This window comes from Aspergillus puulaauensis, chromosome 2 (genome assembly GCF_016861865.1).
Source record: "Aspergillus puulaauensis MK2 DNA, chromosome 2, nearly complete sequence".
In the NCBI taxonomy this organism is placed as follows: domain Eukaryota; kingdom Fungi; phylum Ascomycota; class Eurotiomycetes; order Eurotiales; family Aspergillaceae; genus Aspergillus; species Aspergillus puulaauensis.
In genome coordinates, this window is record NC_054858.1 from 1,000,202 (window position 1) to 1,013,765 (window position 13,564).

Here is a 13,564-nt window from a genome sequence, read left to right on the forward strand (position 1 = left end):
ATGAGGAGCAAAGAGGAGCAATGAGCGGGCGTGACAGTACAATACGGGGGAGGCGGTAATCTTACGCCACGGTCAGCTTAATCAACCAGTCTGACTGTCTGTCAGTGCCCACCAGGCCACCACCAACTCTGTTGTGCTTTAGGCTCTTGCCCAGTTGAGCAACTTCAGTGTTCCTCTTTTGGAGTTTCTTCAGATAAGTTACTGCTGCTTTCATCTCCCATGATGTCGAAAACGTACCAATATAGTCGCCAACTTACTCAGTCTTTCTTTGTGCCTTACTCAGTAGCTACTGGCTGGACCTTGCTGAGGGCGCATTTCCGACCAAGCATGGGCCAGGTCTTACGTACTCTCGGCCTCCGATTGAACAGTGCTCTACCAGCCCCAGCAGTCCAGCACTGCCAGCACGAGCCCTACCCACACACAGTCTCAGATTCAAGATCGAGGAGATCCGTGGTACGGTGGTACATACCTCCGGAGAGTATACGTTGATACAATAATACACATCGTCCCCATGCTTCTAGTGCTCCGCGGCAGTTTGTGCGCGACTGAAAATGGCTCATGCGAGAATCCCAGCCGTTGTAAGCCAAGAGCCTCGTCAACGGTCGAGAATTTTCCAACCGTACATTTAGTGACATGATAGTCGTCGACTATTCAAGAATATTCATTAAATGGGTCCGCTTTCATTCGCTGCTAGTCTAAATCCGCGGCATATCTTGACACAGGTTCTCCGCAATAGGCAAAGGTTCCTGGAGGCATTGTTCTGACTCAGCCAGTCTCGAGTCCGAAGTCCTCCCGTCCTTTGGAAGCGTGTGCTTCCAAGTTGTCTTGCTTCACTTCCATGATCCCATCACTCCATGCGAGAAGATGCCGATCCTGATCCTGATCCGTTGGGCCGTTGACACCGTCCGGTGCCTGGCAAAACACCTCCCCCAGAGTTGCTTGAGCCCTGGTTACTGAGCGATCCTGCCGGGGCCTGCTCCGTACCCTTCATCTGTTCTTAGTGCATCTTGCTCTTCGGTACCAGTGGGGACACCCACAGCGACCCGTCTCTCGAAGGAGAAGCTCGCGCTGCACTCGGGAGCAATTTCCTGGCGTCTTCATATTACTCATCCAACATCAATATCGAGGACAATGCGAGGAAGCTGTCGAATCTCTCTCGATCATAGGCCAAAGATAAAAGTAAACTGCTCACATGCGAAAGACTGACGGACGGCGGGGGAAACGGAGGGATCCGTTAGGACAAAGCCTCTCGCCGCGGAACCTGTGCAGCGGCATTGTCGAGGGTCTGACACCCACACTCGGGCCTTCTCAATGCTCCCTCCCTATCAAGCAACACCAGTAATATCAGCATCGTTAATCAAAAAAAAAAAGAACAGCAAAAAAAATCACGCTGAGGTCCTTTGGCTTATTCCTCCAGATCATGCCACTACGTGACTACAGCATTTCCCCCGCCATAGTCTCGGCATGGATGCTCAAGCACTCCCTAGGAGTGCCACCCTTGTCTCGCGAATACTCTCGTTCAATTAGCTGCCGCTTTATAGGGCTACGAGGATTTCGCGTCCATCCTAGCCAATAGCGTTTAAGGAATAATTGATACCGATGAGCGCATCCAATTCGCATCCACCAACCAACAGCATCTTCCCCAGAACTCCTATGGCTATAACTCCCATTGGTACTCCGTACTACCGATTCAGATCCCAGAATTCACCCGGGCATAATTCTAATTTCTCAGACGTCCGCGTTTCACGGTTCCTCGGCAAATTGTGCGCTCAGACTCTTCAACTTCCGAGATGCGTCCACCAACCTTATTTTGCGTCGACATCCGGGAACCATGTTCTGTGGACGAACATGGCTCCTTGCCGGCTTAGTCGAAATTTACACCTCGGGTACTCCGTATTATAACTTCTGTTTGTCTGTCAGCTGTCACATTTCAATCCGCCGTGCTAACCGCGTCGAGGCCTTGCCTTGGAAGTACCGAAGGCAGATGGGCCGCTGCTTGGTACAGGCATCACGCCGCATAATAAATGTATTATCATATGATGATTAACGCAGCTTTCGTGACGCCTAACATCTGTTATATAATCCCAGGTATCGAAATCTACAATTAGCCAAGCCTGTGTTCGTCCCAACATCAAACAATCATCACTCCACGCCATGAAACTTTTTTCTACCATCGAGCAACCTATCTACCTGAAGACTATACAATCACTTCAACAAGCCTCCACAATGGATCCTATTTGCTAAACAACCAATTGATTTTCTAGGAATGAACAATCTTAGCGAAAGGAACACTCCCGATCCTTATAATCTGGCCAGATAACACCGCAAGTGACCGTACTCGCTTTGCTTACAATACTATTCATCATGTTTCATCCAAACCCATCTAGCTCCACTCACTACGATGCAACTTCCAAATTAAACTCCCACGTCAAAACTATATCTAAAAGTTTCCAATGAGTTGGTAACCTGCGTCGATCCAAATACCAGTCGCTGTCTCGGTGGAAACGAGATTATCCCGGGGTCTTGAGCTATCATCCGAAGACTGTTCTCAACTCTGAACATCAACCGAATATACTCTGTACGTCTATGGCTCGTTTCTTCCCCTCCAAGGCCTCCAAACCCTCATATTAACGCATTCCAGATACTTGTTAACCAAGTCCTGTCGGCAGTCACCTTGCCTCGTACTGTGATCCTTCAGCAAATTGGGCCAGATATATGTGAATATACTATTAATTTTTGCATTGTCGGATTTCCAACACACTCATATACAGTATAACGCATGCGTACCGTGTTTTTCACGTATATGCCTCGCTACATCAACTATCTGGAGATCACCCAGTCATTGCTGTAACAACCAATATCCCCATCGCTAACTACGTCCAGATACCAATCGCCCGGGGTACTATCACTTGACCTGAACAAGGCAGACTCGTTCGCTCGAGGAAAGTTGGTTTGGCTCCATACATCACTCCGCCTCAAAATTATGGGTAGTTTGCTAGTTTCCCACCATGCACGGTCCATGGAAGCCATCCAACCGAAGAATTGGGGCTTCCTGAGATGCCTGTGGACTCAGTAATGGGGCGATAATCCTCCTGGACGGGGGGGGGGGGGGTTTCTTGCATATGTTTCAAGATTCTGATACACAGGAGCAGGCTTTGCTCATGTCTATGTACCCGCTAGGGTAGGACTCTGGTGCTAGGAGGTCCCTATGAGGAATAATTTTACAGCACTGTGCATTAGTTATGGAGTGTTTGACCACCTGCATCATTCATTACGTCGTCTGTCCATTGGCTATGTATGCTTCTATGTGCCTGCTGATTCCGGCACTGTTGGAGCTAATACCAGCTCACAGCCCAGATTACACCAAAAAGCAACTCAATTCCAGACCGTACTTCAGCCTATGTACCAAATCAGGGCAGTGGCCACCCACTAATGTCCTCCTGTCTGGTCTAGCTAGGGGTGGCCTGGTACCGGCAAGGACATTTTATTGAACCGCAGAGTAAAGTCCACTCCACGCTGTTGGCGTCCTAGATGAACAGACTCCGATTAAATTAGGTGCTTAGGCTTGTGTAGGCTACATTCTATGTCTGACTCGTTTCATTTTTAGCCTTTTCTCAATGTTGAATTTCTTCGTTTTTTTCTTACGTCCATTCCTGGTTTCCATCTCCGTATATAAGAATATTGAGGTCTATATATCCACACGGTAGGAAATAGTGGACTTATTCCTAAAGGGAGCTATTAAAAAAATGTTGGATTATATGGCTATAGGCTACCTTTTCTATCCTTTATCATATGATAGTAGTGGTGAGCTTCCGGTTACTGGTGATGATTCCAAGGTTTGGTAGTATGTATATATATCAGAGGTATGGAGTGCATGTATACTATGCTAGGCTACCAGATCAAAATAAACACTAATAGATAGCACTTACTCGTCATCGCTAGCGAGATAGTTTGTATTATCTATTCCAGATTTTACCACTGAAAGGAACTATATACCACAACGATAGCTACTGTTTCGATAGTACGTAGTACAAAGATCAGAGGCGACGAGGTGGGATATCGTTATCAGACGGCTGGCTATCGATGGAAACTCAAAGCAGCCACCCAAGACGTGGTATCCATCGTAAAAAACCGCCCATCTCATCCTCGTAATCGTTGCCCAAGCAAGAAGAGAAGCGCATTTGCCGAAGAGAGTAGTGAAGTCCTGACGCCTGGTGACAGTGATATCATGCAGATGATCGCAAGACGGGATCGGCTGATCTGCCCTGCGCAATCAGGGGGGGATCAGGCACAAAACAGGGAGATTACAGGCATTACAGGCATTATGACTTGATTTTGGGACTTGTATTCGACTTACCAAGTTTCTATCAGAGTACCTCCTTCCCCCCCCCCCCCGGAGTCCATCACCCGGTGACTTCATTATGGACAGAGTGACGAATTATTCAATTCACTAATCGCTATCCAGGTATCCACGGCCTGTCAAGGTGGTGGACTAATGGTGGTTGTGGTGGAGCGCCCCTCCCCCTTTTCCAGTTTCCACACCAACCCGTTGCCCGATTCTTGGAACGAGGATTGAACAAACCTCACTGGCAGTTGAAGACTCTCACCTCGCGATCGAGTTAAAGTTCACAACGGCCCCCCTTTCCCAGCTTCCGCACGCAAAACCGTTGGTTAAGGGTAAACGCCGGCTGTTACAGAAGCCTGGGTCGGTGGTTCCAAGTCTTCGAGAATCCTTCTGGCGGACTCCAACCATGCCGAATTAACGGGGCTGTGGGCTCTCAAGATTCTAGCTGCCTGGGCCTTTCCTAGTGAACCACTGAGCCGGGTTACGAGATTGCTTTCCATGGTGGTTTCCTGGTTTTTGACTATTCAGCCCCCTTTATTGTTACGTGAGCGCTACTCAGGGCCCCAGGCTGGGTGGGGGATGGGAGGGTTATACTTCGGAAATAAGTGCCTGTAAACTCCAAAAAAAAACAAAGACCGACGGGGCCCACGGACTTTGTTCCTCAAAAGTCAGAACATGAATCAGACAGGGAGACTCAACATGCGAGTTCGAATTTGGTGCTCATTGGATATGTTTCCACCAAGATAATCGCCACTCGTTTTGGTGATCCTTGATGCATGAAGCAAGTCGCCCTGTTCATCATGTCCATAAAATCCATTGCTTGCGGGAGCGAACCATGGAACAATTTCAGCCTCGATTTGTGCCATGTGTGGCAGCGGGTAATTTCCATGGTTCGAACGAATGATCCAGATCCAGGAATATAGATGTCGTATGTGTTGTAAACCTCGTAGTGTAACTTGTAGAAGAATGATGTAGGTATTATTATGAGCTCACCCCCACGACGCGCCGCGACTCTGTATGGGCCTGAGGCAGCCTAGGTCGTATTCCAGGTATCAAGCGAGGCCCACGCACAAAGCCGGAAATCCGGTATCATGGGAGAAGCAAAGCAATTCGGCTTTTGGTCCTTTGGGCCGATTCCAGCCCTAAATATGGACCATCTGCAATCGTAATTCTTGGATAATGGCCATGATACCCGATAATCCGACCCATTCAGGATTCACCATCTTACGAGTTACCATCCTTGGTAGTTATATAATCGAAGTTCTGATATCAAACCCATGGTATGGGCTTGGGTTTGACAATCAATAAAGTGAAAGGCTCCGTGTCTTAGAATTATTGGTCAGAGGTCAAAATGTTCATCTGGACCAATGGAGACCGCCGTTTCTTTGGGGAGGAAGTTGCAAAACGATCTCGCTTGTCGCGGGAAAACCCGGATCAAGACATCAGCTCGAGAAACAGTTCGAGATTGAGGTCGTCGGGCTTCCTTTGTTTCCCCTTCAGCCCGTGTTGGAGAAATATCGGTGACAGTTAGACAGTTCGGTCTAGATCAAAAGCGCCCTCCACCTTCTGCTCGGACAGGAGCGGTCAGGGAATCGGCTCCAAGTAAAAGGCGGGTTGATTCCTTTGTACGCTCCCAAAGTACCCGAGCGCTGGTGACAGGGCCTCACCGACACCAGAACCTTTGCAACTTTGCAAGGCCTCTTGCCAAGTTCGAGAAATTCCAGATGGACTCCACTCTGGTATGGAGCAATTTCACGACGCGACGGTGGGGGGTCGGTCACCTTAGGGCGCGTCGTGGTCTCCGGGTTCCTTACCGTCTCTGTGAAAATAACCGCGGAATCGGATGGCTTCATCTCGCCCGCAATATGGAAAGGGGAGCCAAGACGGTCTGGTTGGAATTGGAGACCGCCGATGGACACTAGTTTTGAACTGGGCTCGGGGAACTTGTTCCTGAAATCCTGCAACGGTATGCAGTGGAGAAGAAGCTCTAAAACAAAAGGGACGGAATGAAAGCTACGAATCATGCTTTTGATCCAGACCACCGGAATCCAAAGAACTTCGGAATGATCGACCTTGTCTTTGGCGAAGATCAATAAATCGGTCAAAGGCAAGGAGCCTTCGGAGGAGGCCAGATCGATGCAGAAGAGAATCTTGAGTTTGGGGAAATGAGGTTCGCCCGCGAGTCTCATCCCTGTCTGAACTATTGTTATTGATGCTTTGATGAACGTTTGCAGGTCAATTCTCGTCAAGCAACCGCAGCGGCCCATCAAATCGCAGAGGCGGTCGTCGCGGTAGCACTATCGTGGAGGAACTGGAAATGATCGATCATGCCCACCAGTCGACGGACGACGTACCTTTGTCGCCGTGTTGGTCATCGCAAGGACGGAGATTTTCGCACTATTATTGTCCGTGTCTTTCCCCGTGCGCCGATCTATCGGACTTATACATGGTCTGCATAACCATTTCAATAGTGATGGCCCTCATCATAACTCGACTCAATAGCCCACTACTTCCTCGCAATCCGCCTCCAGCAAAGCCTCGCAATAGCTCGGCAAGTCTGATACTTAATACCCCAAGTTCTTCATTCGGCTGTACTCCTCAAGTTACGATATTGAAGAGAGGTGGCTGGGCCGGACCGCTGCATGGCCGGGAAGTGGATCGACGAACAAGATCCCAATCAGGGTTAAATCTTGGAACCAAAATCAGAGAGGCTGGGCCTGTAAGGTCGAGACTTGGACGCGACTCACGCGAGACTCCCAAATTCCTAGCCCCTTTTCACCGCTCTGCTTTCCCTATGTATTATTGCGCCAGGCAGATCAGAGCGGTCAAGATGATGTAAAATGTAGCCGGGACGAAGTTCGGGTCCTGCAGCCATTGCATCCACTCTTCAGATGGATGCAGGGAAGAAATCTTGGAAGCCAATGAGGCCAGGAAGCTCAGGGACGTACCCAGGGTAAGCCAGCAGGCCCAGCACGATCTACTCTGTATATGAGATGAGGACGGGGTTACTCTAGGAAATCTTGTAAAAGGATAATTATCCAGCTTGGGGCATGTGGGCTCCTGTAAGGGCTGCAAAGTCTCTGCTGGGACCGAGAAGCTCGAACTTTGCAATCTTCGAAGAGGCACATTAAAGTCATGATAGGCGTTTCCGGAGTAACCCCTCGCGCGATTGCTGATCGGGTGGGTGGATTCGATGCCATATTGAATGTGGATCTTCGACCCCACCTATCATGAAGAAGAGCCACCCAAGTCTTTTGCAGACTCTCGCCAGTCTCGCGCGAAGAAAACAGAGCCATCAGGACGGGGAGGACAGGTGATTATTGATGAGGTGCTGTCATGCAGTTCTTCCTGGTGGAAGAGGACGGCGGGGTCAGTGCCGGATTGTGAGCAAGCTAGAATGTACGACACCCAAATCTTTGAATCGTCATCTGACCCCATCTGGACGATGCGTGCTCACTGCTCCGTGGCCGTCGTTCGTTTCCAGGGTGGGGGCCTGAGGCTGGACACGGAAGAAGAGCGCGTCTCCGAGCTGAGGCTGGTACGAAGACGCGACGGTTGGCAGGGCCAGGCAGCCACCTGGCATTGGCAGTGGACAGCGCCACACTTGTCCCGAATCTGTCGGTGCACTAACCGTGTCTGTCATGGCGACTTACAGGAAAAGCAAGAGAAGAGGCTTCAGAAGCACAGCCCGCGGTGGCTCGAGTTTCAACACGACACACGTATACAAAAAGATTTTCGACCCGCGGTATGCAAGATATTTTTATGTACCCAATCAACACCAGACGGCATCCCCCGTAAGCGCATTGCAAGGGTGGCGTCACAGTAGTCTCAAGGATGCACAATCTGCAGATGCGGCCGAGTACGGTGTACTGTATGGTTTATTCGACTGACCGAGAATTGGGTGTCTACGCTTTTATTCATCCATCGCGATGTGTCTTGGGCTCAATAAAAGTGTGAGCTCGTGAGAGTGGGATTTGAGGGGTCATATCGTCGGTACTTTTGTTGTTGGCCCCTTAATGCTTCACGATTCCTCGACTAGGACTGTCCTGTTTCAACAAAGAAAGTTCATCAAAGTTAAACGGTGCACTTGTTTTGGGGGTGAACATGGAGGTGCTAGTCAGTGTCTGGAACGACGGTTGAGGCCAGAAAAGTGACGGAGACTAAGAGCTGGTTCGGCCCACTGTCTCGGGTTCGATGTGGTCATCAGTGCAGGTAGCCTTGAATACGGGTTTTATCCGCACTGGGGCGACAACAAAGTACAAACTAGTCGACGCAGAGTAACTGCCGTGACGGGAGGGGTTGTTCGTGACCTGAGGGGCCATGGAACCTCCTGAGGGGGTTTGGAGGGGTCACCCAGAACTTTTGGTCAATCCGTCAGACCCGTACTCCGTAAAGTGGGAGGTTGGAGGGGAACGCTGAAGGAGGGGTGCCTCTGCAACTCTGCGCCATGGCCTCCCTTTCTTGTCGCAGATGAGGAAAGGGGTTGAGAAATGAAGATCGATAGTAGGAATCAGAACACAAAAAATGCAGGGTGATTAATGAAAAGGGGATGCGATGAATAATAATTGGCGATGTGAGGAAGAATCCTAGGGTGGAAATGAAAGGGATTACACGAATCATGTTGGATGGCAATCTCCGTGTGGCATTTTGAGACAAGCCGCCATCTTTGTTGGTCCTTGGAGGGGCAAAGGGGGCCTGAGTATGACAGAGGAGATTGGGAAAGGGTTTCGAGGGGCTGTGATGTCGCTTATCCCTTTTCTTCAAAACATTTAGATACAATCATGCTCTGCAGCAGCGAAGAACTGGTTGATCAGTGATCACGCTGTCATTGTTGCGGATTCATTCGGCTTCTCCTGTGGGCGGCCCCGCAGCCGCCTCTACCAGGTTTTCGCGTCCGCTGTGTCGTCAGATGCGGACACTGGACGCCGTTTAGTCAGTGGACGAGATGCTTGCTTAGGATAGTTAAGTCGATTATTAACTTATTAATATATAGAGTGAAGCCAACAATGAAAGGGTGGTGTGATCCAGTCTCCAGTCTCGACAGGGATAGATAAGATTTCCGATGGAGACATGAATATGCTTTGGAGAGTGTGGGTTCTTTATTTCCATCAGACCTCAACAGGTAAGAGCCCTAGCCTGAAGCCAACAGAAACAGCCGTACTTATGCCCAAAGAGGAAGAAAGAAAGAAAGAAAGGCAAATGAGATCCCGCCGAGTTTGCCAAATATTGATTGTGTTGACGGTCTCGACCTGAGGTGTAGATAATCCAATAGAATGTGCGCATATTTCCACATTTCATGAATAGATTGTCAAGGGGCAAGGATGTTGCTTCAAAAGGTAGATTGTTATATCATGTTTGTTTTTTTGCTCTTGTCCGACTCCGATCCCGATGCAAGTGGGCAATCTTGATAACTCACAAAAGACGTGGGACTGGTGGGATGCGCTCTCATATGTGAGATCGCGAAGGGGCCCCAAATGGAAAAAACCCAGCCTACCACATGCTCTGGCCAGGGCGACGCGAGCGTGAGATTTGATATGTTCTTTTCGGCTGAACCGGGCTGATGGGTTAGAAGAACAGACGGAGCGTCCATGTGGGCTGGAGTGGGCTGGCGGTGCTTTGTTTTGCTGTCGGTCGGTATTTTATTTGAATTATTCGTAATTTGAGACGGAGCCCGGACAGCTGAGGACACGCGCTCTAGCCCGTTCCTGCCTAGTGTCGTCACGCTGTTAGTCAGAAATGACGGGGGCGGCGCCCATTGGCAGAGTGCGCGTAGCGGGGACGGTGCGTGGTTACAGGCCCCCCTCCGTGCTTCCCGGCAACAGCCCCTCTTTCACCAAGACTGACCACGGCCGCCTCACTGTCACGGCCCAGCGATCGCCCCAAATCGCCCATCGGCTTTCTGCCCACGACCTGCCGCGCCTGCTCGCACTGCACTCACTCCCCCCCTCGCTCGCTCCCTTTCTTTTTGACCAGCCCGGTCTCCCACTTCTCGCGGTCCAACTTTCTCCTCATCCATTCAATATCCCCTCTTCTCCCTCCTCTCCTCTCTCTCCTCTTCTTTCCCCTCCTCTTCTACCCCCCTCCCTATTCAACACCTCTCCATTCTCCTTCTCTCTTTCAACGGTCCTTCTGAGTTGTTTGTCCTTCCCGCCTTTTGGCCACACACCTTGTTTTACTCCCCCTCGTCCGCCTGTGGCTGGACCCTACCCTAGAATAATCCCACCTCGAACTGTCTCCGCGCCCAAGGAATGATCAGACATCAACTCGAATACTTGTCGTCAGCCCGCCTTCAGAACCGGTGTGAAGCCACAATCGGGACGATACCACGCTTGTCCGCGACGTCGATACTGTGCTAAGGAAAATCCGGTGGCCCGACTGTTGCTACACCCGTCTCAGAGCAATGGCCCCAAGCGCATCAAATACGGCGAATAACTCGCCCGCGAAGAAGACGTCTGCCCCCGAGAAGAAGTACAAGTGCCAATTTTGCAACCGCGCCTTTAGTAGGAGTGAGCACCGCAGCCGACACGAGCGATCGCGTGAGTTCCACGTCTCTTTCCCTCCCTCCACCCTAGCCTCCGTCCTGCCTTTCGAGGGTGACTCGAGAGGTTATATGAGTCTGCTCCAACTTTCCCCACTAGCCTTGCTTTGAATATAAAACTGAACTGCTGCTAACCTTCTGTGACTTATAATAGACACGAAAGAACGCCCTTTCAAGTGTTTGAAGTGTAGAAGCACATTTGTTCGCAGAGATCTCCTGCTTCGACATGACCGAACTGTCCACGCCAAAGATGGCGGTGTTCCTCTAGTTTCAGAGGGGCGTCGCCGGGGTGGTGGCGGCGTTCGCAAGGCTTCCTCTCCAGCCCCCTCTAAGCCCTCGGTCACGATTGATCCTACTACACTGGAGCAAATCGAGGCAAGCAGCGATGGTATGGTCGACCTTGAAACAGCAGCCATGTTGATGACAGATTTCCAACATAAGGCTGCAGCAGCTGCTACTGGTAAAATCCATGATCGCGCCGAGTCGGACCGGTCCTTTTCCCCCGGACGTGGCTCTCTCCTTGAGCCCCCTGTTTCATACTTATCCGGCAATGCGACCCTGCCTCAAATGCCTTGGGACTCGTTGGTTTCGCCCACTGAGACCAAGCATCACATGGCTTCCCCCTTTGCAACCCAAGATGCGGCTTCGGACTCCCATGGACTACCTGTCATGGACCGACATGCTGGCGACTCCATGGCCCCGTCGTTGCACTCTCTGGTCAACTCACTTCCAGTCTCTGGGAACTCTACGCCGAATGCGCTGTCACCGTATCCTTCCATGACCGGCCCTGTTAGCCCCGTCAACTATCGCAGATCTCCAGGGCCTAGCCAGGCTCTGACTTTGCCCAAGTCACCTCAGGTTGCTAACGATCTGGAGCGAAACCAGATCGTGGAGCGCATTCGTTTCGCGGACTCGCTCGGTGTGCTTCCGGAAACGTTCATACTCCCGGAAACACCGGCTTTGAACAAGTACCTCTCGACCTATTTCAACCTATATCATCACCATCTTCCCTTCCTGCACCAGGAATCGTTCAAGCCAACTACTGCCTCCACGCCACTATTGCTTGCCGTTCTTTCAATAGGTGCTCTGTACACCTTTGAAAGACAACACGCGTTTATGCTCCACGTTGGGTCCAAGATGCTGGTCAACCAGTTTCTCCAGCACAAGGACAACTTTGACTCGAGAAAATGCCCTCTTTGGGCCATGCAAAGCACATTGCTGAACATGATCTTTGAGAGTTGGAGTGGTGATGCAAAGGGTCTTGAGTGGACTTGCTCAATCAAGAGTCTTCTGGCCAACATGGTCGCTGGTAACCGTTATCAACTGAAGCTTCGCACGGAAGCCCGTGAAGGACGTCGCCCAACTAGGGAGGAGTGGATTGAGGATGAGTCTTGCCGCCGGACTTACTATGCCGTATATATCTTCTTTGGCATGCTCACGCTGACCTTCAACCACACTCCCGCAATGAGCTTTGATGAGTTTGATAACTTGGAGTTGCCCTCATCTGAATCAATGTGGAATCTCGACGTCACTGACGATGAGGCGTGGCGCCGAAGCTTGTCTTCTGCCACGTCGATGACCGTTCGCGACGCTCATGATTGCCTCTTTCAGGGCGAGCAGACGCGCTACAGTGCATTCGCTACCCGTGTTCTGATTAACGCCCTGTTTTTGCAGGTGTGGAATCACAAGAGAAGCTTTGAAGCTCTTCAAGACGTAGTCACTGAGTACAAACTCCGCCTCGCTTTGGAAACTTGGGAAAACTCTCTTGAGGTCTGCGAACCCGAAACGATTGTCGTTCCCCTCAGCACTCCTCAAAATGGACACCCTCTCATTTTCAACTCTATGGCTGTTTACCGTAACACTCGTGCACGCCTTGAGGTTGACCTGAAATCCATCCAGGAAGCCATGCGCTATCACTCTTCCTACGAAGTTGCGGCTGCAATGACCGTCGCTCGTGAGAAGGTCAAGCGCTCACAGGAGATGAACAAGGTTATCCAGTCTTGCTTCGAATGCATTGAAATCGCCGCAATTCGAGGAATCAACTGGGTTGCCAAGACCTCTGCTACCAACTGGAGTGTCGAACACCCGCTTTGCGGTTTGGATTTGATGGTGATTCTCAGCCTCTGGCTTTATCGCCTGGAACATGACGAGGAGCCTGCCTCTGAGGCAGAGATGGCCATCTACAACAAGGTCCGGAATTTGTTTGATGACGATGCCGTCGACTCATGTGGTAAACTAAGCTCCACCGTTGCCCGTGTATGGGGTAATATCCTAGACGGTGTGGTGGTTTGGGGGTAGGTTAATCCGTACTTTCCATTTGCAGTATCTATGTCCAGAAACTAATGTTGTTGCAGAATTACCAAACTCATGGGCGAGTCATTCAAGCTTCACTCCCAGGCCTTGGTTGGTTACGAGGACTCTCTACGAGTTGCAAAGGACCAGCCTATCCATGCTGTGCCTACCAAATCACTCGCAAGCGTTGGCACCGCGTACTAGCTCAACAGCATATCCCAGTTGGGGGCCTCGACCCCCACTCGATTTAATCCGTCACTCGTTTATAACCCTTTGGGTGCTGCCGATAATTGCAGCTCAACCCGTGTTTGATTTCCTTCTGTTCTCTCATTACTCTGTTTGCCATCGTTCTGCTTTTTTTGGGTTTGCAATCTCGGAATATTGGGTCG

The 13,564-nt window shown here is 50.5% G+C and overlaps 2 protein-coding genes across 2 annotated transcripts; both read left to right on the plus strand.

Moving 5' to 3' along the window:
• Positions 1-1,831: 1,831 nt before the first annotated feature.
• On the plus strand, positions 1,832-2,108 carry APUU_20425S (uncharacterized protein; the record flags this gene model as incomplete). The annotated part of the gene is made up of 3 exons (XM_041699065.1): positions 1,832-1,907; positions 1,958-2,026; positions 2,089-2,108. The coding sequence occupies 3 exons, from the start codon at positions 1,832-1,834 to the stop codon at positions 2,106-2,108; spliced, it is 165 nt and encodes a 54-aa protein (XP_041552187.1).
• Positions 2,109-10,745: 8,637 nt separating this feature from the next.
• On the plus strand, positions 10,746-13,379 carry APUU_20426S (C2H2-type zinc finger protein; the record flags this gene model as incomplete). Its single annotated transcript, XM_041699066.1, has 3 exons — positions 10,746-10,881; positions 11,038-13,177; positions 13,238-13,379. The coding sequence occupies 3 exons, from the start codon at positions 10,746-10,748 to the stop codon at positions 13,377-13,379; spliced, it is 2,418 nt and encodes an 805-aa protein (XP_041552188.1).
• Between the last annotated feature and the right edge of the window lie 185 nt (positions 13,380-13,564).